This window comes from Salvelinus namaycush, unplaced genomic scaffold, assembly GCF_016432855.1.
Source record: "Salvelinus namaycush isolate Seneca unplaced genomic scaffold, SaNama_1.0 Scaffold40, whole genome shotgun sequence".
Lineage (NCBI taxonomy): Eukaryota > Metazoa > Chordata > Actinopteri > Salmoniformes > Salmonidae > Salvelinus > Salvelinus namaycush.
Genome location: NW_024061008.1, coordinates 581,413 through 607,325, shown reverse-complemented (window position 1 = coordinate 607,325; position 25,913 = coordinate 581,413). Strand labels below are relative to the sequence as shown.

Sequence of the window (25,913 nt, the reverse complement as noted above, 5' to 3'; positions counted from 1 at the left end):
CACCCCCCCCCCCCCCATCCACATCGACAGGGCCGCAGTGAAGCTTCAAGTTCCTCTGTGTGCACATCACTGAGGACATGAAATGGTCCCTCCTACAGCTTGGAAAAGGCACAACAGCGCTTCTTCAACCTCAGGAGGCTGAAGATATTTGGCTTGGGCCCTTAAGTCCCTCACAAACCTCTACAGATGAGAGCATTCTGTTGGTCTGTATCACAGCCTGGTACGGCGACTGCACCGCCCACAACCACAGGGCTCTTTAGAGGATGTGGCAGGCCAACGCATCACCGGGGCACGGTGCCTTCCCCTCCAGGACATCTACAGTACCTAGTGTCACAGGGAGGTCAAGAAGATCATCAAGGACCTCAGACACCCGAGCCACGACCTCTTCACCCCACTACCATCTAGAAAGAGGAGACAGTACAGGTGCATAAAAGCTGGGACAGCGAGACTGATAAACAGCTTCTATCTCCATCAGACTGTTAGACAGTCCTCATTAACCGGCCACCTGGTACCCTGCCCTTAGAGACTGCTGCCCTATGTACATAGAGGCATTGAACACTAGTCACTTTAATCAAATCAAATCCAATTTTATTGGTTACATGCTTTGTAAACAACATGTGTAGACTAGCTGTGAAATGCTGACTTACAGGCCCTTCCCATCAATGCAGAGAGAAAACAAGAACAATTCTAGAAATATATATACACAAGGAGGAATAAAAACACAATGAGTAATGATAACTAGGCTATATACACAAGGAGGAATAAAAACACAATGAGTAATGATAACTAGGCTATATACACAAGGAGGAATAAAAACACAATGAGTAATGATAACTAGGCTATATACACAAGGAGGAATAAAAACACAATGAGTAATGATAACTAGGCTATATACACAAGGAGGAATAAAAACACAATGAGTAATGATAACTAGGCTATATACACAGGGTACCAGTAATGAGTCAATGAGTAATGATAACTAGGCTATATACACAGGGTACCAGTACAGAGTCAATGAGTAATGATAACTAGGTTATATACACAGGGTACCAGTACAGAGTCAATGAGTAATGATAACTAGGCTATATACACAGGGTACCAGTACAGAGTCAATGAGTAATGATAACTAGGCTATATACACAGGGTACCAGTACTGAGTCAATGAGTAATGATAACTAGGCTATATACACAGGGTACCAGTAATGAGTCAATGAGTAATGATAACTAGGCTATATACACAGGGTACCAGTACTGAGTCAATGAGTAATGATAACTAGGCTATATACACAGGGTACCAGTACTGAGTCAATGAGTAATGATAACTAGGCTATATACACAGGGTACCAGTACTGAGTCAATGAGTAATGATAACTAGGCTATATACACAGGGTACCAGTACTGAGTCAATGAGTAATGATAACTAGGCTATATACACAGGGTACCAGTACTGAGTCAATGAGTAATGATAACTAGGCTATATACACAGGGTACCAGTACTGAGTCAATGAGTAATGATAACTAGGCTATATACACAGGGTACCAGTACTGAGTCAATGAGTAATGATAACTAGGCTATATACACAGGGTACCAGTACTGAGTCAATGAGTAATGATAACTAGGCTATATACACAGGGTACCAGTACAGAGTCAATGAGTAATGATAACTAGGCTATATACACAGGGTACCAGTACTGAGTCAATGAGTAATGATAACTAGGCTATATACACAGGGTACCAGTACTGAGTCAATGAGTAATGATAACTAGGCTATATACACAGGGTACCAGTACTGAGTCAATGAGTAATGATAACTAGGCTATATACACAGGGTACCAGTACTGAGTCAATGAGTAATGATAACTAGGCTATATACACAGGGTACCAGTACTGAGTCAATGAGTAATGATAACTAGGCTATATACACAGGGTACCAGTACTGAGTCAATGAGTAATGATAACTAGGCTATATACACAGGGTACCAGTACTGAGTCAATGAGTAATGATAACTAGGCTATATACACAGGGTACCAGTACTGAGTCAATGAGTAATGATAACTAGGCTATATACACAGGGTACCAGTACTGAGTCAATGAGTAATGATAACTAGGCTATATACACAGGGTACCAGTACTGAGTCAATGAGTAATGATAACTAGGCTATATACACAGGGTACCAGTACTGAGTCAATGAGTAATGATAACTAGGCTATATACACAGGGTACCAGTACTGAGTCAATGAGTAATGATAACTAGGCTATATACACAGGGTACCAGTACTGAGTCAATGAGTAATGATAACTAGGCTATATACACAGGGTACCAGTACTGAGTCAATGAGTAATGATAACTAGGCTATATACACAGGGTACCAGTACTGAGTCAATGAGTAATGATAACTAGGCTATATACACAGGGTACCAGTACTGAGTCAATGAGTAATGATAACTAGGCTATATACACAGGGTACCAGTACTGAGTCAATGAGTAATGATAACTAGGCTATATACACAGGGTACCAGTACTGAGTCAATGAGTAATGATAACTAGGCTATATACACAGGGTACCAGTACTGAGTCAATGAGTAATGATAACTAGGCTATATACACAGGGTACCAGTACTGAGTCAATGAGTAATGATAACTAGGCTATATACACAGGGTACCAGTACTGAGTCAATGAGTAATGATAACTAGGCTATATACACAGGGTACCAGTACTGAGTCAATGAGTAATGATAACTAGGCTATATACACAGGGTACCAGTACTGAGTCAATGAGTAATGATAACTAGGCTATATACACAGGGTACCAGTACTGAGTCAATGAGTAATGATAACTAGGCTATATACACAGGGTACCAGTACTGAGTCAATGAGTAATGATAACTAGGCTATATACACAGGGTACCAGTACTGAGTCAATGAGTAATGATAACTAGTAAAGTGACTAGACAACAGGGTAGACAATAACACCTATGTGATAATGTTGCTTATTGACTACAGCTCAGCGTTCAACACCATAGTGCCCCCCGAGCGCATCACTAAGCACATGACCCTGGGACTGAACACCACCCTCTGCAACAGGACCCTGGGACTGAACACCTCCCTCTGCAACAGGACCCTGGGACTGAACACCACCCTCTGCAACAGAACCCTGGGACTGAACACCTCCCTCTGCAACAGGACCCTGGGACTGAACACCTCCCTCTGCAACAGGACCCTGGGACTGAACACCTCCCTCTGCAACAGGACCCTGGGACTGAACACCTCCCTCTGCAACAGGACCCTGGGACTGAACACCTCCCTCTGCAACAGGACCCTGGGACTGAACACCTCCCTCTGCAACAGGACCCTGGGACTGAACACCTCCCTCTGCAACAGGATCCTGGGACTGAACACCTCCCTCTGCAACAGGACCCTGGGACTGAACACCTCCCTCTGCAACAGGACCCTGGGACTGAACACCTCCCTCTGCAACAGGACCCTGGGTCTGAACACCTCCCTCTGCAACAGGACCCTGGGACTGAACACCTCCCTCTGCAACAGGACCCTGGGACTGAACACCTCCCTCTGCAACAGGACCCTGGGACTGAACACCTCCCTCTGCAACAGGGCCCTGGGACTGAACACCTCCCTCTGCAACAGGACCCTGGGACTGAACACCACCCTCTGCAACAGGACCCTGGGACTGAACACCACCCTCTGCAACAGGACCCTGGGACTGAACACCTCCCTCTGCAACAGGACCCTGGGACTGAACACCTCCCTCTGCAACAGGACCCTGGGACTGAACACCTCCCTCTGCAACAGGACCCTGGGACTGAACACCACCCTCTGCAACAGGACCCTGGGACTGAACACCACCCTCTGCAACAGGACCCTGGGACTGAACACCACCCTCTGCAACATGACCCTGGGACTGAACACCACCCTCTGCAACAGGACCCTGGGACTGAACACCTCCCTCTGCAACAGGACCCTGGGACTGAACACCTCCCTCTGCAACAGGACCCTGGGGCTGAACACCTCCCTCTGCAACAGGACCCTGGGACTGAACACCACCCTCTGCAACAGGACCCTGGGACTGAACACCTCCCTCTGCAACAGGACCCTGGGACTGAACACCTCTCTCTGCAACAGGACCCTGGGACTGAACACCTCCCTCTGCAACTGGACCCTGGGACTGAACACCTCCCTCTGCAACAGGACCCTGGGACTGAACACCTCTCTCTGCAACAGGACCCTGGGACTGAACACCACCCTCTGCAACAGGACCCTGGGACTGAACACCTCCCTCTGCAACAGGATCCTGGGACTGAACACCTCCCTCTGCAACAGGACCCTGGGACTGAACACCTCCCTCTGCAACAGGACCCTGGGACTGAACACCTCCCTCTGCAACAGGATCCTGGGACTGAACACCACCCTCTGCAACAGGACCCTGGGACTGAACACCTCCCTCTGCAACAGGACCCTGGGACTGAACACCACCCTCTGCAACAGGACCCTGGGACTGAACACCACCCTCTGCAACAGGACCCTGGGACTGAACACCTCCCTCTGCAACAGGACCCTGGGACTGAACACCTCTCTCTGCAACATGACCCTGGGACTGAACACCACCCTCTGCAACAGGACCCTGGGACTGAACACCACCCTCTGCAACAGGACCCTGGGACTGAACACCACCCTCTGCAACTGGATCCTGGGACTGAACACCTCCCTCTGCAACAGGACCCTGGGACTGAACACCTCCCTCTGCAACAGGACCCTGGGACTGAACACCTCCCTCTGCAACTGGATCCTGGACGCCCCCAGGTGGTGACGGTAGGCAACAACACACCCGCCACACTGACCCTCAACATGGGGGCCCCTCAGGGGTGCATGCTTAGTCACCTCCTGTACTCCCTGTTCACCCATGACTATGGCGGTTTTGGAGCAGTGGCTTCTTCCTTGCTGAGCGGCCTTTCAGGTTATGCCGATATAGGACTCGTTTTACTGTTGATATAGATACTTTTGTACCTGTTTCCTCCAGCATCTTCACAAGGTCCTTTGCTGTTGTTCTGGGATTGATTTACACTTTTCGCACCAAAGTACGTTCATTTCTAGGAGACAGAACGCGTCTCCTTCCTGAGCGATATGACGGCTGTGTGGTCCCATGGTGTTTATAGTTGCATACTACTGTTAGTACAGATGAACGTGGTACCTTCAGGCGTTTGGAAATTGCTCCCAAGGATGAACCAGACTTGTGGAGGTCTACAATTCTTTTTCTGAGGTCTTGACTGATTTCTTTTGATTTTCCCATGATGTCAAGTAAAGAGGCACTGAGTTTCATTAGTTTTTTTTACCTGTATTTAACTAGGCAAGTCAGTTCAAAACAAATTCTTATTTTCAATGATGGCCTACCGGGGAACAGTGGGTTAACTGCCTTGTTCAGGGGCAGAATGACAGATTTGTACCTTGTCAGCTCGGGATTCGATCTTGCAATCTTTTAGTTACTAGTCCAACGCTCGAACCACTAGGCTACCTGCCTAGTAGTTCGTGTTAGAGCAATTAGCCTATCAGAAGCTTCTAAAGCCATGACATAATTTTCTGGAATTTTCCAAGCTGTTTAAAGGCACAGTCAACTTAGTGTATGTTAACTTCTGACCCACTGGAATTGTGATACAGTGAATTATAAGTGAAATAATCTGCCTGTAAACAATTGTTGGAAAAAGACTTGTGTCATGCACAAAGTAGATGTTCTAACCGACTTGCCAAAACTATAGTTTGTTAACAAGACATTTGTGGAGTGGTTGAAAAACGAGTTTTAATGACTCCAACCTAAGTGTACAGAGACTGTAGAGGTAAGAGAGAGAGAGACTGTAGAGGTGAGAGAGAGAGAGAGAGAGAGACTGTAGAGGTGAGAGAGAGAGAGACTGTAGAGGTAAGAGAGAAAGAGAGAGACTGTAGAGGTAAGAGAGAGAGAGAGAGAGTGAGAGACTGTAGAGGTGAGAGAGAGAGAGACTGTAGAGGTAAGAGAGAGAGACTGTAGAGGTAAGAGAGAAAGAGAGAGACTGTAGAGGTAAGAGAGAGAGAGAGAGAGAGAGAGAGAGAGAGAAAGAGAAACTGTAGAGGTGAGAGAGAAAGAGAGAGACTGTAGAGGTAAGAGAGAGATAGACTGTAGAGGTAAGAGAGAGAGAGACTGTAGAGGTAAGAGAGAAAGAGAGAGAGACTGTAGAGGTGAGAGAGAGAGACTGTAGAGGTAAGAGAGAGAGAGAGAGAGAGAGAGAGACTGTAGAGGTGAGAGAGAAAGAGAGAGACTGTAGAGGTAAGAGAGAGAGAGACTGTAGAGGTGAGAGAGAGAGAGACTGTAGAGGTGAGAGAGAGAGAGAGACTGTAGAGGTGAGAGAGAGAGAGAGACTGTAGAGGTGAGAGAGAGAGAGACTGTAGAGGTAAGAGAGAGAGAGAGAGACTGTAGAGGTAAGAGAGAGAGAGAGAGACTGTAGAGGTGAGAGAGAGAGAGACTGTAGAGGTGAGAGAGAAAGAGAGAGACTGTAGAGGTGAGAGAGAGAGAGATTGTAGAGGTAAGAGAAAGAGACTGTAGAGGTAAGAGAGAGAGAGAGAGAGAGACTGTAGAGGTAAGAGAGAGAGAGAGAGAGAGAGAGAGAGAGAGAGACTAGAGGTGAGAGAGAGAGAGACTGTAGAGGTAAGAGAGAGAGTCACAATGACAATCTCACTCCCACTGAGATGGACTCAAGCCTCACCCCCCAGCTAGTGGAGGACCAATCACCTGCGGAGTGGGAGGAGCAAGTTCACCTGGTGTGACAACAGATGGACAGATGACAGAGACAGGGAGGAAGAGAGGGGGAGAGTGGGAGGTAATGATCATCAACAGTGACAGAGATGGAGAGAGACTGAGAATGATTAACAGCATTATCAGACTGAGAATGATTAACAGCATTACCCGCGAGAGTAGAGAAGATTAAGGGATGAAAAGGGTAGGAGAAATGTCTGACATCAAACATGGAGTGTCCACTTGATTTAGCTTGCTGGGCACAGAGCGCAAATACATATATGTGACCCAGGTCTGATCAGGTCATGTGACCCAAGTCTGATCAGGTCATGTGACCCAGGTCTGATCAGGTCATGTGACCCAGGTCTAATCAGGTCATGTGACCCAGGTCTGATCAGGTCATGTGACCCGAGTTGATCAGAGCAGCTGAGAGGTGTGTGTTTAAACACAATCGTGTATGAGTGATTTTAGTGATTTTATCTTTTATATCCATTCTGCTACTGATGGACTGACTGTATGTGGTATGCCTCAGCCTAAGACCAGGGCGAGTTGTTTTAGTTTGTATTCAACCTTTAATTATCCACTCAGAACTACTGACACGGCTAATCTTTAGAAACTAAGTCCATGGCTGAGTTGATCAGTGTGCCTTTATTTTCAATCATTTTTATTGACGAACCCCTTTTTCCAAGCAACGTGCAAAGAATATTTGTATTATTGTTTGGTTGTTTTTCACCTTTCATTGCTTCACAATGCTGGTCTAGGATCAGGTCCCCCCTGTCTCTTTAATCGAATTCATTATGACCTAAAAGGCTAAACTGATCCTAGATCAGTACTTCTTAAACGCTTGATACATACAGCCCCTGGTCTTTGACTAGGTACAGGACAGGAGGCTGTTCTTTGCATTGTGTTGGTGTAATAAAGACATTAGATCTGATAGAGACTGTAGCTAGGAGGATTATAATGTAGTCTACTTTATAGAGATGAATCTGCTGCATACAAGATTATAATATAAATTCTGAAATCATTTATTTAATTCTAATAAGCCATGTTGTGTTCTACTTAATAAAAGTAGTGATTGGATTTAGAAATCAAGCAGAAAAGGCAATCATGGTTTAACTTCACTGTTGGGTGTAGGGCACTTTTCTAAAGTTTAGTGGTTAAGAGCGTTAGGCCAGTAACCGAAAGGTCGCTGGTTTGAATCCCCGAGCCGACCATGTGAAAAATATGTTGGTGCCCATGAGCAATGCATTTAAACCTAATCGCCTCTGTACGTTGCTCTGGATAAGAGCGTCTGCTAAATGACTCAAATGTAAATGTAACCATCGGAAGTAAATCAAAATGTTTTTGGTCACGTACACAGTTCAGCAGATGTTATATCTGGTGCGGCGAAATGCTTTACGTTACTTTAGTACTGAAGTAGTGTATAACGTGATGCGCACAGATCATACAAACCATAACCTGGAACGCTGGAGTATGGATTTGGAAACTTTATATTTTTGTACGACACCATTGTTAAGATAATTGTTTGTTTATCGCAATTTTGTTCACGATAAGGTTTCTATTGAATTTTTTTCTTTGTTTTGTATTTTCTTGGTACTTTAACGTTTTGAGGCCAGTGGGGTTGTAACGCAGACGTCTGCTTTTTATATTACTGTAACCCTGGCGACCATAAACATCGGTGTTATTTGCGACTCCATAGACGATACTTGATACATTCCCATATTAAAGACAGCGACGTTCGATGTGTGCCCAAGGAATGAAAGTATCAGACATAAATTTACTCTCAATAAAATAAAATAAACACTGTAAAAAACTACATTTCTTTTAATGTACTTTTATTTCATTGATGATGACTACATATGTTGTCACTATAGAACACTTGCTTCTTGTTACAGTATAAATGCTTTTACATGAGAGTTGGACAACCTCATTAAACAAACAACATTGATTTAAGGTGCGCCAACAATTGCTCATACTATCAGTCTCGTCATACTTAAGCCTCAATCTTTACTGTCATGCATTTCTATCAACCACTAGAAGGCAATGTTCACCTATCTTTTCTTTTTGCATTTCCTGGTTCGGTCGAGTTTTTATGACGTCAGCGATCCTGCAAAGAAAACGTATTTCATACAACAGCGGCCTGTGATCCCACTTGTACGCTGTAATTTTTTTTGTCTTTGGTGGAGGATTTGTCTGTAATCCATCACCAACATGAAACTCGTACGGTAAGCATATTCTAAAAAAATATCTTTAGTCTTATGCTTCAATGCAAGGTGAAAAATATGGGGTTGAGTAGCTGGATTGATTTAGATTTAGAGCGCGAGCTTGTTCGCTGGATTCTGAGGCGGAAAGTAGTTAACGTTAGTTGATATGATTGCATGAGAGATATGCAAAAGCGACTAGCTAAGTTATTCTTTGTTACAGTATATAACGAACGGGCTTTCAACCGCGAAAATAATATGCAACACGATCGTACAACTGCCGTTGAACTACCTGGCGACTTTCTATACGCCATTGTTATCGGCTAACCACTGATACGCTAACGTGCTATTAACGTTAGCTTGCTAACAGTAAGTTAGGAAACCACAGTGCAGGCAGGGCCCTGGGTGGTTTCCCCACCAACAATAGTTCATAACAATGTTGTGCTCTTGTCTAGTGTTCTGGTTGGTGTTTATCTTTCTCGTTTGTTTTGGACATTGCACACAGCAAACTAAGTAGCTACTTACCACTTGCTTCCTCCCGCAACGAGCCTACATTGTTTAGACTGATGGCTCGTTGCGGGAGCTTCCGTAGCCTGGCGTACTTGATCAACCCAATCTAAACTACTCGGTTTCACCAAAATACTTACGATTCGTCGGGTTGAATGTGTCCTTAGCTATCAAATAAGCGTTTTAAACACGTTTTTAATCCAGGGTCTTCTATTTTCCGCCTGTAGAAGTGGGAGAACTTGGTACCCTACTGAGTGGTCTAGAATGGACTACAGGCGAAAAATAAGAGACCCTGGATGAAAAGGTGTTTTTAAACCCGTTTCTGTCAAAACAATGGCTCGTGAAGTTAGTAAGAGATATATTCACAGCATGATGAAACAGCGTTTCATATAACATTGCCTCTACTCATAACCAAGCCGTTTTTTTCCCCTCCTGTAGTTTTTTGATGAAACTCAGCCATGAGACTGTGACCATTGAGCTGAAGAATGGAACCCAGGTCCATGGAACTATCACGGGTATGGACCATGTGCCCTCATGTCTGGCTGAAAAATGGCTACACCTCCACTTAGGACTATTGAGATGCATCCAATGTAAACAAGGACAAAAGTCAAGTTTAGGGTGCTGTAGCTGCTCAGTCCAAACAATGTTTACTATTGTAGCCTGTTGTCGCAAGTGATGTTTTTATTAGGAAACTCCACGGTTAGATTAAAGTTGGAGCTTTTTTTTGTCAGACACCTATGAGTAGGGTAGGTGTGAATGAGAGTGCATTACCGTAACATTAACAATGGTCATTACCTGTGTGCCTCAGGTGTGGATGTCAGTATGAACACTCACCTGAAGGCGGTGAAGATGACTCTGAAGAACCGCGAGCCCACCCAGCTGGAGAGCCTCAGTATCCGTGGCAACAACATCAGATACTTCATCCTGCCGGACAGTCTGCCACTGGACACCCTGCTGGTCGACATTGAACCCAAGGTCAAGTCCAAGAAGAGAGAGGCTGGTGAGTATAAAAGGAGACTGGGAGGAGGGGTGAGGCTGGTCAACATATCAGTGGAATATCGAAGGTTCCTGTCCTTGCCTCCCTCTGGCGATCAGAGGGAAATCGAGGAATACTTTTTAGATTCCACCTAAGTCAGTTCATTCCTGTTTCTCGAAAGCCAGTTCCACAGCATTTCTTTCATTGTTCTGTTCTAATCAGGGACTGAGTTAGACCTGGGACACCAGGTGTACAATGAATTGTCAGTTAGAAGAGAGACCCAGCAGGTTCCGGACCTCGTAGGATCAGAGTTTAGTTCCCCTGGTATAGACTGTGAAGGCTTTTGTGCCAGCCCAGAACCAAAACCCAGCCCAGAACCAACCCAGCCCAGAGTTGGCTAGCCAAAGACTTTCAGGTGAATTCAGTCAGGTGTTAGGTCGTTTGGCTGTAACTGAAACCTGTACTCACTACAACGGCTCAGGGCCATGAGCAAAGACCACGGCTGTTAAACCACTAGTTGAGACATGTTGTAACTAGTTCAAATCAAACTTTATTTATACAGAACATTTCAGACAAGGAATGCAATGTGGGAAAACTCATTTAAATAAAAGCTGAAACATTTACTACACCACAAACAAGAAAGAAAAAAAACGAAAGAATGAAAAACCGAATGACTAAAAAGCACCCTAAGAAAAAGCAAAGCCACAAATATTTATTTTAAGGTCTCTTTTAAATATGTCCACAGTTTTGCCCCCCTTGGGTTCTCTGGTAGGCTATTCCAGAGGCTGGGGGCATAATTACTAAAGGCTGCCTTTCCATACCTTTTGGTCCAAGACTTTGAGACCTACTGGGTACATGACTTAAACGCATGTCAGACATGTATTGTGGTGCACAATTGTGGATTGTTTTAAAAACCAATAGAAGAATCTTCAAATGTATTCTAAAACTGACAGGCAGCCAGTGCAGAGACCTTAAAACCGGTGTAATATCTGCTCTCCATCTGGTCTTGGTCAGTACCCGTGCTGCAGCATTCTGTATGTTTTGCAGTTGACCAATTGCTCTCAAATATGAAATATTTTGATTTGTTTAACACTTTTTTTGGGTTACTACATGATTCCATATGTGTTATTTCATAGTTTTGATGTCTTCACTATTATTCTACAATGTAGGATTACAAAAAACAAAGCAAAACCCTTGAATGAGTAGGTGTCCAAACCTTTGACTGGTACTGTGTGTATATAAACAGTGCCGGACACAAAATCAAACCTTGTGGAAAGTCTCATGTGATAAGGATTTTCTCTGAGTTACGTTCACCAATGGTGACCAAAAACACTCTACCTGTTAAATGGATCCTAAACTAATTTAGAACTGGACCGGAGAGGCCAACCCACCTCTCCAGTCTGTCCAGAAGGACATCATGGTCAACAGTGTCAAATGCAGCACTTAAATCCAAGAGTTTGCCAGAGCTGTTTGGCATCTGTGTTGGCTCTTAGATCATTTCCTGCTTTAACTAAGGCTGTCTTTGTGCTGTGGTCGGCACGGGAACAAGATTTGCTAATTTAAAAAAAAAACAGCCGTCACTTAAATAATTTCTTTTTAAAAAGCTATTTGAACACCAATTTTTCCAGATTTCTGCTTAAGAATAGAAGGTTGGAGATTGGCTGAAGAATCTAGATTACTGTTCTTCAGAGGGGGTTTCACCATAGCAGTTTTTAGTGCAAAGTGACTGAACGGGGAGTGATTAACAATAGCTTGCACTTCAGATATGCAATGAAGAAACTGTTTTGAAGAAGATGGTGGGGGATAGGATCAACGGCAGGTCATCGTGACTAGGTTGAGTAATTGGGGTGATGTAAGGTGGCCAACCTTCCTCCTGAAGGGCTTCTGGGTATTGAGACATTTTAAGTCTAACCACAGCAGCCATACTCAGTTGGAGGCTGTGAACCATTTCATACCCACACTGGTTAGAGGTTCTATCAAGCCACAGCAGTTCTGAGTTAGGGTTAGGTGAGTTGAATAGCATCTGTATAGGACTGTCCTAGACACACACAAAAATCTTGATTGACCAAGAGTCGTCTGTTCTTTTAGACGATAAATTGTTTTTTTAAAAATCTAAACTTATTTGTCCATTCATACACATCCTATGTGTTTTAAATCAATTCAACTATATGCACTAAGCTTGTCTGGTGCTTTTTAATGGAAATATCACATTTACATAAGTATTCAGACCCTTTACTCAGTACTTTGTTGAAGCACCTTTGGCAGCGATTACAGCCTCGAGTCTTCTTGGGTGTGACGCTACAAGCTTGACACACCTGTATTTGGGGAGTTTCTCCCATTCTTCTCTGCAGATCCTCTCAAGCTCTGTCAGGTTGCTGCACAGCTATTATTTTCAGGTCTCCAGAGATGTTCGATCGGGTTCATGTCTGAGCTCTGGCTTGGCCACTCAAGGACATTCAGAGACTTGTCCCAAAGCCACTCCTGCGTTGTCTTGGCTGTGTGATTAGGGTCGTTGTCCTGTTGGAAGGTGAACCTTCGCCCCAGTCTGAGGTCCTGAGTGCTTTGGAGCAGGTTTTCATCAAGGATCTCTCTGTACTTTGCTCCGTTCATCTTTCCCTCGATCCTGACTAGTCTCCCAGTCCCTGCGCTGAAAAACATCCCCACAGCATGATGCTGCCACCACCATGCTTCACTGTAGGAATGGTGCCAGGTTTCCTCCAGATGTGACACTTGGCATTCTGGCAAAAGAGTTCAGTCTTGGTTTCATCAGACCAGAGAATCTTGTTTCTCATGGTCTGAGAGTCTTTAGGTGGCTTTTGGCAAACTCCAAGCGGGCTGACATGTGCTTTTTACTAAGGAGTGGCTTCCGTCTGGCCACTCTACTATAAAGGCCTGATTGGTGGAGTGCTGCAGAGATGGTTGTCCTTCTGGAAGGTTCTCTCATCTCCACAGAGGAACTTTAGCTCTCTGTCAGTGACCATTGGGTTTTTGGTCACCTCCCTGACCAAGGCCCTTCTCCACCGATTGCTCAGTTTGGCTGGGCGGCCAGCTCTAGGAAGTCTTGGTAATTCCAAACTTCTTCTATTTAACAATGATGGCCACTGTTCCTGGGGACCTTCAATGCTGCAGAAATGTTTTGGTACCCTTCCCCAGATCTGTGCCTCGACACAATCCTGTCTCGGAGCTCTACGGACAATTGCTTCGACCTCATGGCTTGGTTTTCACTCTGACATGCACTGTCAACTGTGGGACCTTATACAGACAGGTGTGTGCCTTTCCAAATCATGTCCAATCAATTGAATTTACCACAGGTGGACTCCAATCAAGTTGTAGAAACATCTCAAGGATGATCAATGGAAACAGGATGCACCTGAGCTCAATTTTAAGTCTCATAGCAAAGGGTCTGAATACTTATGTAAATGAAGTATTTCTATTTTATTTTTATTAACGTGCAACAACAAAAATCTACCCTGTTTCCGCTTTGTCATTATGGGGGGTATTGTGATGTCATTATGGGGGGTATTGTGATGTCATTATGGGGTATTGTGTGTAGATTGCTGAGGGTTTAAAAAAATAAAGTAATCCGTTTTAGAATAAGGCTGTAACTTAACAAAATGTGGAACAGGTCAAGTAGTCTGAATACTTTCGGAATGCTCTGTATCTATTGATGACTTCTAAATCCAGGCACATTGAACAGGTAGGTTACTGATTATAGACCTAAGTTTAAGATGTCATTTCCCCCATTTTCTTAGACATTTAAGGCAAGGGCTGTTTTCACATCTGCTACCTCCACAGCATTGTTCTCTACACCAATATACTGGTTAACTTTGCTGTTATGCTCATAGCAACGTGGTCATAGCAATGTGGTCATAGCAATGTGGTCATAGCAATGTGGTCATAGCAATGTGGTCATAGCAACGTGGTCTAGGAAAAGGCGTCAATTAAACAGCGCACTGTTTCAGAACCGCGGTCAGCAATCACTATCCAACGAGTTAGAGACAGCGCATTTGTTATAAAATAGTTTTTTTTATTTTATTAGTGTTGCACCATTATGTAATGTAAACGTATACAATTTCAGCAGCGCGTCTTAGTGATGGACGTTGCCATCCCCGCGGCCTCCACAATAGCTTAGTCCACTCAGACGGGCGCGAATCAGACTGGTGTCGTGTAGGTTACTGCTTGACTAAAAGAATCTCGGTGTACCAACAGCTTGTTGACTAAATGGAGTCAGCCTTACATCCTTCTGATGACTGAGTTCTCGCCTTCAAAGATTTGCTTCATCAGACTTAAATCAAAACGGGCAATTCCGCCTAATGTATTGATGAGGCAAATGCTGTTCAGTCAGCGACATCTCCCAACAAAGACAAACAAGACCCAAGGAATGGGAGAGTCTAGACATTTGTGATGCGTAACTCATCTCTAATCATTTCTTCCCTCGCTCTTTCTCTCCCTCTCTCTTCAATCTCTCTCCAGTGGCTGGGCGTGGAAGGGGCAGAGGAAGAGGGCGTGGCAGAGGGAGGGGCCGAGGCAGGGGAGGGCCCAGGAGATGATCGCCATGACGACGCAGATGTCAATCATGTCCTACTGTTTGTACAGCAACGTTTTTTTGACGCTTCTTTTTTTTTCTCTCAGGAAACTTTTGTGAATCCTGAGCCATGTTTTTTTTATTTTGTACATTAAAGATGTTTCACACGAACAGCAAATTAAGTGTCTGTGCTTTATTGCCTTTAGTTGATGTTCAGAACTGTATCTGAACATGTCTGAGGCTTTATTCCAGAGGAACATTTTTGGGTGGGCTGACTGGATCTAATGATGAAAACGTTACATTTGATCCTTTGTCCTAAAACGTCGTTCCACCATCTTGATCTCGCAAGCTTACAGGGCGGGTCAGGATGGTGGATGAGGCTAGTTTATTTTTTTGGTCCATCAATAACCACCACTGGTAACCCATCCGTAGTGCCACTGATAAATACTGGCCCAGGATGGTAAGATGGCAATGGATCACGTTTTGGGTGAGGTCAGCACGGGCCGCAGGTCTTTGGAATGACATACAATAACACGATTGTCTCTTATCATGCAGATGAACTGTATGTGGAAACGTTGCCCTGTTTAGATTTACATTTTTATTGAGGGTTAGTAAGGGAATTAGGATATGACTAAAGGAATATAAAAAATAATATAGCATTAGTGGGATTTGCACTGAACTAAAATATAAACACAACATGTAATGTGTTTCATGAGCTGAAATAAAAGATCCCAGAGATGTTCCATAAGCACAAAAAGATTCTTTCCAATTTTGTACATCCCTGTTAGTGAATATTTCTCCTTTGTCAAGATAATCCATCCACCTGACAGGTGTGCATATTAAGAAGCTGATTAAACAGCATTATTACACAGGTGCACTTTGTGCTGGGGACAATAAAAGGCCACTCTAAAATGTGCAGTTTAGTCACAACACCACAGACGTCTCAACTTTTGATACTGTGCAATTGGCAGGAATGTCCACCAGAGCTGTTGCCAGAGAATCGAATGTTGATTTCTCTACCATAAGCTGCCTCCGTTTTAGAATTTGACAGTATGGCCAACCGGCAACGCAACCGCGGAGTGCGCGTGTGGGTTAGCGTTTTCTGATGTGAGCGGTGTGCCCCCTGGTGGAGGTGGGCTTACGGTATGGACAACAATTGCATTTTATCTATGGCAATTTGAATGCACAGAGATACCGTGACAAGATCCTGACAAGATTGTCGTGCCATTCATCCGCCACCATCGCCTCATGTTTCAGTGTGATAATGCCATGTCGCAAGGATCTGTACACAATTCCTGGAAGCTGAAAATGTCACAATTCTTCCATGGCCTGCATACTCACCAGACATGTCACCCAATGAGCACGTTTGGAATGCCCTGGATTGACGTGTACGACAGCATGTTCCAGTTCCCGCCAATATCCAGCAACTTCGCACAGACATTGAAGAGTGGGACAACATTCCACAGGCCACAATCAACAGCCTGATCAACTCTATGTGAAGGAGATGTGTCGCGCAGTATGAGGCTAATAGTGGTCACACCAGATACTGACTGTTTTTTTTTTTTTTTTTAATAAAGGAAGGTATCTGTGACCAACCGATACATATCTCTATTCCCAGTCAGGTGAAATCCATACATGAGGGCCTAATGAATTTATTTCAAATGAATGATTTGACTTAAATGAACTGTACCTCAGTAAAGTCTTTAAATTGTTAAATGTTGCATTTTATATTTTGGTTCAGTGTAGTTTGATAGTCTTTTTCAGCACTGCTCAAAACCAACAGGTTTAATAAAACTAAGATATTGAGTATGCCGTATTTTATAAACCTAGCTGTGACTTTAAGACATTTCTCCCGGTGTTTACTGTAGCCATGAACACTCATAAGTCATGCACTATGCCTTTTAACTCGATGAGCCCCTTTTAGCCAATGAGATGAGCCCCTTTTAGCCAATGAGATGAGCCGGACACACTAAGAATGCCGACTGCATGGGCGATGATGGGTTGTATAAAGTGTAAATGATTATATCACTATTTCACTTTTAAATATTTTAACAGGTGGTGTCTTTTTTATGGTTTCAAGGCTGGCTTTCTCGCATGAACCTGGTTGGTAACTTGCTTACTATCTCAAGGCTTTGGTCCAGAAACATGTCAGCAAGAGCAGATCACTTTGTATTTTGCTTTCAGAAGCAGCTCATTAAAGGAGCATCCAACTGCAAAACACTGCTATATTTCACTACACGGGCCGAGTGAAGGTAATGGACAAGTAGCCTAGCTACGATTAGTTTGGATATTTCAGACTCTCCTGGCGTGGCTAGTAGGAGATCACCAAGTAACATGGAGTTTAACAATGACATGGAGGATATTAATTTATCCAGTCCATATAAAGAAAAGAAGGGACAACAATAGAAATTGAATAATATTGTCCTCACGCACGCAGTGAAAAATTGTCAAGACTCCAGCCACACTAGTCATAGACTGTTCTTCCTGCATCGGTGTGCCAAGTCTAGGTCCAAAAGGCTCCTTAACAACTTCTACCCCCAAGCCGTTAGACTGCTAAACAGTTAATCAAATGGCTACCCAGACTTATTTACATTGACCCCCGTTGCTGCTGCTCGCTGTTTATCTATGCATAGTCACTTTACAAATGACCTCGACTAACCTGTACCCCCCGCATATTGACCCGGTACCCCCCTATATAGCTTCGTTATTTTATTACTTTTAACTTTTTATTTAGTAAATATTTTCTTAACTGCATTGTTGGTTAAGGGCTTGTAAGTAAGCGTTTCACGGTAAGGTCTACACCTGCTGTATTCAGCTCATGTGACAAATAAAATGTGATTAGAAAAATTTTGATTTTGAAAAATGTGCCTGTCACAAAGGGTCTTTCTTTCCGTTTCCCATCTCTCCTCCCCCTCATCCACTCTCCCAACCCCTGCAGGACTACACCTTGAATGAAGTGCCTTGCTCAAGGGCACATCTGCAGATTTTTCACCTCGTTGGCTTGGGGATTTGTACCAGTGACCTTTCGATTACTGGCCCAGCGCTTTTTTTAACCGCTAGGCTGCCTGCTGACCCTGATGTCTCAAAGTGCTGTACAGAAACCCAGCCTAAAACCCCAAACAGCAAGCAATGCAGGTGTAGAAGCACGGTGACTAGGAAAAACTCCCTAGAAAGGCAGGAACCTAGGAAGAAACCTAGAGAGGAACCAGGCTGTGAGGGGTGGCCAGTCCTCTTCTGACTGTGCCGGGTGGAGATAACAGAACATGACCAAGATATTCAACCCTATTGGGCTCTGGTCAAAAGTAGTGCACTCTATAGGGTGCCATGAAGACTGACATGAATTGGATGTGGCCTTGGAGAGATGAAACGGGAGACACCAATGTATTTAAAGGATGTATAAGGAATGAACTCAGTTACTTCAGAAATCAATTTGATACATTTTTATTCTTTGTTTCTTAAACCTCTGAAGGTTCTGATTCAGTAATATTAAAAACACAGTACAAATGTAAAACACTCATGATTTAAACATACATTAATGACATTGTGTACATATATAAATCACCATATTGTTACAGTACATATTCTGGAGTTTGATTAGTTCTTAATTTAATCAAATACAAGCTCTTATGCAAAATATACACATCACAGTGGTGTCTGGGTAAATCAAAAGGTTTTTAAATCAAGTGTTCTAATTCCCTGTATGCTACCTTTACATTGATGTTACACAACCACAGAAATCAAATGAAAGGTCAACAGAACATGTGATTTCATCGTTGACATAAGTGTGTACAAATGAAGGTCAGAATTAGCTGCATGTTTCAGCCACAGCATTCAGACCGCGTGTCTAACTACAGTAGAAACGGCTGTCTAAATAGCCTCATTCTACACCGTTAAAATCAAACCCATTATTACATTGTTATAATACAGTAATACTAACAATGAAGGTATCCACCCCCTTACCCACTAAGCACGAGAGTAGATCTGAGAGGAATATTGAAGTCTCGCTATGTGTCCATGCACCACCGTGTTCCTCCTCATGTCATCATCATTCAGACGACATCCGTTCATCAGTGTCTTATATAAGCATGAGCAGCATCTTCGTTGTCAGTCAGCTGAGGTACAACTCTCAGAAGACGGGTCCCGGCCCAGTCTATTGAAGTCTATGGTGAGCGTCTCTAAATGAGCATTCCAGGCAAATCAGGGTATCCTGGTGTGGCAAAACAGTAGGCTGCACAGAGTCATTCTTCTTCAAACACTGGTCAGGCGTAGATATAAGTAGAGTAGATTCACGGACCAGCAGGTCATCCGTAGATCTAGGTGAAGTAGATTCATAGGCAAGCACGTCATGAGGACATAGATCTGGATGAAGTAGATTCATAGGGCAGCATGTCATGAAGACGTAGATGTAGGTAAAGTAGATTCATAGGCCAGCATGTCATGAGGACGTAGATGTAGGTAAAGTAGATTCATAGGCCAGCATGTCATGAGGACGTAGATCTGGATGAAGTAGATTAATAGGCCAGCATGTCATGAAGACGTAGATGTAGGTAAAGTAGATTCATAGGCCAGCATGTCATGAGCACGTAGATCTAGGTAAAGTAGATTCATAGGCCAGCATGTCATGAAGACGTAGATGTAGGTAAAGTAGATTCATAGGCCAGCATGTCATGAAGACGTAGATCTAGGTAAAGTAGATTCATAGGCCAGCATGTCATGAAGACGTAGATGTAGGTAAAGTAGATTCATAGGCCTGCATGTCATGAGGACGTAGCTCTAGGTAAAGTAGATTCATAGGCCTGCATGTCATGAGGACGTAGATCTGGAAGAACTAGGTAGATAGTAGACATGCCGTGGGCATCTGAAGCCTTAGTCCGAGGGGTGCTCTGGACACGAACGATTCACCTCAAACCACTCGTCTATACACCTGAGAGAGAGGGAACCACGAGTAAAGTAACAGGATCTTACTGTGATCATGTTGGTGTGTGTGTGTGTGTGTGTGTGTGTAGTTACCCTTTGTGGTAGATACAGAGACAGGGCAGTCTAGCGATGGTGTCTCCCTGCTCCATCTCGTCTAGACAGATGGCACACTCCTCACTATCCTTCTCCAGAACGTCCTCTGGGACAAAACACACCACATTATCATCACCATCCTGACATCACTACCATGCTAGCCAATCAGAAGGCCAGACAGACAGGCAGACAAACAAGACATAACACACACGCAGACAGTCACACACTGACCGTTGTAGGCGAGTCGTGGCTTGGTGAGACACATGATCAGGTGGATCTCCATCTCATCTGACACCAAAAACTTACTGCACACAGGACAGTGGAACCCTGGGAAATATAGAACTGGACATGTCAGCGCTCACACACACAAATAGGTCAACCATTGGTCATTATTCAGAGTCATCATGACCACAAGGTCCTCTTCTTATCAGCCCAGTGAGGGGAGGGGCTTAGAACAGCCCAGCGAGGGGAGGGGGGTGAGAACAGCCCAGCGAGGGGAGGGGGGTGAGAACAGCCCAGCGAGGGGAGGGGGGTGAGAACAGCCCAGCGAGGGGAGGGGGGTGAGAACAGCCCAGCGAGGGGAGGGGGGTGAGAACAGCCCAGCGAGGGGAGGGGGGTGAGAACAGCCCAGCGAGGGGAGGTGGGTGAGAACAGCCCAGCGAGGGGAGGTGGGTGAGAACAGCCCAGCGAGGGGAGGTGGGTGAGAACAGCCCAGCGAGGGGAGGTGGGTGAGAACAGCCCATTGAGGGGAGGTGGGTGAGAACAGCCCATTGAGGGGAGGTGGGTGAGAACAGCCCAGCGAGGGGAGGTGGGTGAGAACAGCCCAGCGAGGGGAGGTGGGTGAGAACAGCCCAGCGAGGGGAGGTGGGTGAGAACAGCCCAGCGAGGGGAGGTGGGTGAGAACAGCCCAGCGAGGGGAGGTGGGTGAGAACAGCCCAGCGAGGGGAGGTGGGTGAGAACAGCCCAGCGAGGGGAGGTGGGTGAGAACAGCCCAGCGAGGGGAGGTGGGTGAGAACAGTCCAGCGAGGGGAGGGGGTGAGAACAGCCCAGCGAGGGGAGGTGGTTGAGAACAGCCCAGCGAGGGGAGGGGGTGAGAACAGCCCAGCGAGGGGAGGGGGTGAGAACAGCCCAGCGAGGGGAGGTGGGTGAGAACAGCCCAGCGAGGGGAGGTGGGTGAGGACAGCCCAGCGAGGGGAGGTGGGTGAGGACAGCCCAGCGAGGGGAGGGGGTGAGAACAGCCCAGCGAGGGGAGGTGGGTGAGGACAGCCCGGGGAGGGGGTGAGAACAGCCCAGCGAGGGGAGGGGGTGAGAACAGCCCAGCGAGGGGAGGTGGGTGAGAACAGCCCAGCGAGGGGAGGTGGGTGAGAACAGCCCATTGAGGGGAGGTGGGTGAGAACAGCCCATTGAGGGGAGGTGGGTGAGAACAGCCCAGCGAGGGGAGGTGGGTGAGAACAGCCCATTGAGGGGAGGTGGGTGAGAACAGCCCATTGAGGGGAGGTGGGTGAGAACAGCCCATTGAGGGGAGGTGGGTGAGAACAGCCCAGCGAGGGGAGGTGGGTGAGAACAGCCCAGCGAGGGGAGGTGGGTGAGAACAGCCCAGCGAGGGGAGGTGGGTGAGAACAGCCCAGCGAGGGGAGGTGGGTGAGAACAGCCCAGCGAGGGGAGGTGGGTGAGAACAGCCCAGCGAGGGGAGGTGGGTGAGAACAGCCCAGCGAGGGGAGGTGGGTGAGAACAGCCCAGCGAGGGGAGGTGGGTGAGAACAGCCCAGCGAGGGGAGGTGGGTGAGAACAGCCCAGCGAGGGGAGGTGGGTGAGAACAGTCCAGCGAGGGGAGGGGGTGAGAACAGCCCAGCGAGGGGAGGTGGTTGAGAACAGCCCAGCGAGGGGAGGGGGTGAGAACAGCCCAGCGAGGGGAGGTGGGTGAGAACAGCCCAGCGAGGGGAGGTGGGTGAGGACAGCCCAGCGAGGGGAGGTGGGTGAGGACAGCCCAGCGAGGGGAGGGGGTGAGAACAGCCCAGCGAGGGGAGGTGGGTGAGGACAGCCCGGGGAGGGGGTGAGAACAGCCCAGCGAGGGGAGGGGGTGAGAACAGCCCAGCGAGGGGAGGGGGTGAGAACAGCCCAGATTCCTTGTTGTGGAATCAATAAGATGTGGTGTACAGTCAGGCCCAGGAATACACACACGTACCTCCCATTAGGTTAGGGGACAGGTGAAGTGGTAGAGAGCCAATCATCAGCTGGTGTTCTCCTCTCTCCCAGTCTGACTCATCCTGGTCCAGACTGTTACCGAACACATCCGTCCTGCTCCGTCCGCCATGAGGTACACTAATCTGGTGGATATATATACACACACACACGCACGCACGCACGCACGCGCGCACACACACAGTCAAGATACTGAACATAGATATGACTGAATTACACAGGCATAACTGACCATGGTTTGAACTTGTGTAACCACAAGACTGTGTTAGCCTCCTGAACTAAAAGCCTTGGCCTTGGCTTGGTGAGCTAAAACAAATCTTCACGTGTCAGACAGTTTCTCATCACGTAACTGTTGTTCCAAACCACTTTCATTACACTCATACACACCTGGTGGTAGGAGCTGGGTCGGTCCCATCCGGTGTAGTGAATTTGTGGCCCACCAGGCCCAGCTGTGTATCTGAACACTGGGGTAGTGCTGCCTCCAGAGGAGGGGACAGGGCTAGAATAAGCCCGGGTTCGACTCTCAGCCATGGGGCTACTCTGCCTGACACCCATGATGGCTCCTGTCCTGTTGTCCACAAAATATGAAGTCCTGTAAGGTCTGTGAAACAGAAGTTCTAGCAAGTCCTCTACAGTCTCATAAAACTTTCCAAAATCCCATCGAGGGTCAGGTGTTGAAAATGGTCCTACACACTGTGCAAAGTTTCAGATAATTGTTTATTCGCTATATCAATGTGTTTATATCTGTCCCTATTCAAATAAACCATAAATAGCCTAGGAAAAATGCTGGAAACTCGATGTCACAATAGAGAGACAGAGAGCGCATGACTGTGTCCAGTCCAGCAGTCGTGTAGACAGCCAAAACAAAGGGATACAGACAAAGAAATATCAGTGGTTTGAAAAGTCAATAAAAGTAACCTCCAATATAGAACAGAATTATTTTCGATGGACAAAATGTACTCCCAGCTCGCTTCTTCAGTTCAAAGTGTATTAGTGCGTCGCAGAATTATTCCAATATTCCATGCGCTTTGGTCATGGGTGGTTCGCTGCACAACAACTCAACAACTCCTACACCGCGACTGTCCCACTTTAGTGACTATATGCACACTTCTCGATTACAAACTGCATTTCAAATATAGGCTATTACAATCTCACGAGTGTCTAAAAGAACGCGGCGTCGCTCTGAGTTCTATCTGTTCTGCTGTAGTCTAGTCTGCTGACTGTGATTGTTGACGAGAGAGAAGCAGGAGTTGCCCTAATGCCCTCTTCCTCCTGTGTGACAGGTCAAGTGACGTCAACCCCATGAGCAACAGTTGCACGGACAGATTATTACACAGCGTTTCCAAAACGATGTCTTCAACGACCCCACGCGGTGCGTGCACGTGTTGGTCTTTGCCCTAACAGTACACAGCTGATTAAAATGATCACAGCTTGATGATTAGTTTATTATTTGAATGAGTGGTGTAGTGATAGGGGTAAAAAAAAAAAAACATGCACGGAGTTTGGGAAACCCTGGATAGACATAGGCGTTTATAAAAAGCCAGTCAGATATGACCATTAAATATTTAATATAGACTATATATAATATGTACGGTATATTTACATAGAAAGTCTGACTCATTGCTTCCTCCAACAGTTTTATTGAATACCTTCGTACACACTGGAGGTCAAACAGAAAACACACGTTAGATTAGCGTGAACAAAAAAAGTATTAAATAATTTAAATACAAATCAAAGGACATGTTTATAGGACAAAGTAGACTTTAAACTATTCAGAGAGAACGTTAAATGTATTATAGTTGCCATGTTCAGAGATACAGTGCCTTTAGATTAGAAAGTACTGTATTCATACCCCTTGAATTAGTCCACATTTTGTTGTTACAGCAGGGCTATTCAATTCTTACCCTATGAGGTCCGAAGCCTGCTGGTTTTCTGTTCTACAGATAATTACACCCACCTGGTGTCCCAGGTCTAAACCAGTCCCTGATTAGAGGGGAATCACCCACCTGGTGTCCTAGGTCTAAACCAGTCCCTGATTAGAGGGGAATCACCCACCTGGTGTCCCAGGTCTAAACCAGTCCCTGATTAGAGGGGAATCACCCACCTGGTGTCCCAGGTCTAAACCAGTCCCTGATTAGAGGGGAATCACCCACCTGGTGTCCCAGGTCTAAACCAGTCCCTGATTAGAGGGGAATCACCCACCTGGTGTCCCAGGTCTAAACCAGTCCCTGATTAGAGGGGAATCACCCACCTGGTGTCCCAGGTCTAAACCAGTCCCTGATTAGAAACGAACACTGAAAAAATGCAGTGGAACCGGCTTCGAGGTGCAGAGTTTTAGGGGGTTAAAGCCCGAATTCAAAATGGATTACATTGAGATGTTGTGTCATTGGCCTTCACAAAACGCCCCATAATGTTAAAGTGGAATAATGTTTTTAGACATTTTTGCTAATTCATTTTTAAAAAGGACCAATTCTGTGTGCAATAATAGTGTTTAACATGATTTTTGAATGACTACCTCATCTCTGTACCCCATACATACAATTATCTGTAAGGTCCCTCAGTCGAGCAGTGAATTTCAAACACAGATTAGACCACAAACACCATAGGTTTTCCAATGTTTCACAAAGAAGGGCAGCTATTGGTAGATGGGTAAAAAAACAAAACAAAAAAAAAAACAGACAATGAATATCCCTTTGAGCATGGTGAAATTATTAATTACACTTTGGATGGTGTATTTAATCCATCTTAAATTCAGTCTGTAACACAACAACATGTGGACTAAGTCAAGGGGTGTGAATACTTTCTGAAGGCTCTGTAGCTACATGTGTAGTTCAGTGTGGTGGAAGAAGGTGGCTGCAGGTAGACAGACGTTGCCTGTAGACACAGATCCAGGATCAGTTCACCCTGTGATCACAACTTCATCCTACTCCTTCAGGGCCGTGGGGAAAGTAAAAGGGAAGCAGTGCACTGATGGTGGTGCCTCACACACTCACACTCACACTCACACACACACTCACACACACACCTCATTAAACAAACACACAAACAAACACACACACACACACACACAAACACACAGCAGCATTTGGCCGACCTCACAGCAGTACACGAGGAACAGTTTCTACCATAGGATTACAGTTCTATTCCTCCCTCTACTTTCACCGCTAACATTGTTACAAGGACACAACAATGTGCTGGTTAACATTGTGTGGTACAGTGGATGGTTACAGTACGGTGTTACAGTACGGTGTTACAGTACGGTGTTACATGGTTGACACTGACAGTTCTCTGTAGGTCCTGGTGGCCTGGATGGGGGGCCTGGGGGGGGGGGGTGAGCTGGCTTGGGGAGTGATGTATTTACCATGCTAGAACCAGCCTGCAGGTGGTTAGTAATAGTAACTCCAGTCATGTTGTAGTCCACTATATGTATAACTACTGTCTGTTGTGATTGATCATAATAATCAAGTTCTATGGCAAGGCTGGGGCACGGCTGTGTGTGTGTGTGTGTGTGTGTGTGTGTGTGTGTGTGTGTGTGTGTGTGTGTGTGTGTGTCTGTGTCTGTGTGTGTGTGTGTGTGAGGGAGGCAGGGAGTGCACAATCTGGGGAGCAAATCTTTTGAGAAGCAGGCTGTCCTGTGTGTGTGTGTGAGTATACATTATGACTGTGTATAGTCGCTACAGGGTCGTTGGGCCTGTGTGTGTGTGTGAGTATACA

The 25,913-nt window shown here is 45.6% G+C and overlaps 2 protein-coding genes across 3 annotated transcripts; one reads left to right on the top strand and one right to left on the bottom strand.

The window, feature by feature from the left end:
- Window positions 1–8,870: 8,870 nt before the first annotated feature.
- LOC120041050 (small nuclear ribonucleoprotein Sm D1) lies at window positions 8,871–15,166 on the top strand. Its single transcript, XM_038986017.1, has 4 exons — window positions 8,871–9,004; window positions 9,926–10,002; window positions 10,296–10,487; window positions 14,937–15,166. The coding sequence occupies exons 1-4, from the start codon at window positions 8,991–8,993 to the stop codon at window positions 15,011–15,013; spliced, it is 360 nt and encodes a 119-aa protein (XP_038841945.1). The 5' UTR covers window positions 8,871–8,990; the 3' UTR covers window positions 15,014–15,166.
- Window positions 15,167–18,413: 3,247 nt separating this feature from the next.
- On the bottom strand, window positions 18,414–23,462 carry LOC120041042 (E3 ubiquitin-protein ligase znrf2-like). 2 transcript variants are annotated; one of them, XM_038986006.1, is made up of 6 exons: window positions 23,118–23,462; window positions 22,587–22,767; window positions 22,183–22,324; window positions 20,230–20,325; window positions 19,999–20,104; window positions 18,414–19,912 (listed from the first exon to the last, which is right to left on the bottom strand). In XM_038986006.1, the coding sequence occupies exons 2-6, from the start codon at window positions 22,752–22,754 to the stop codon at window positions 19,855–19,857; spliced, it is 570 nt and encodes a 189-aa protein (XP_038841934.1). In that variant the 5' UTR covers window positions 22,755–22,767; window positions 23,118–23,462; the 3' UTR covers window positions 18,414–19,854. The 2 variants fall into 2 exon arrangements, with proteins under 2 accessions (XP_038841934.1, XP_038841933.1); XM_038986005.1 differs by having other exon boundaries at window positions 22,587–23,462.
- Between the last annotated feature and the right edge of the window lie 2,451 nt (window positions 23,463–25,913).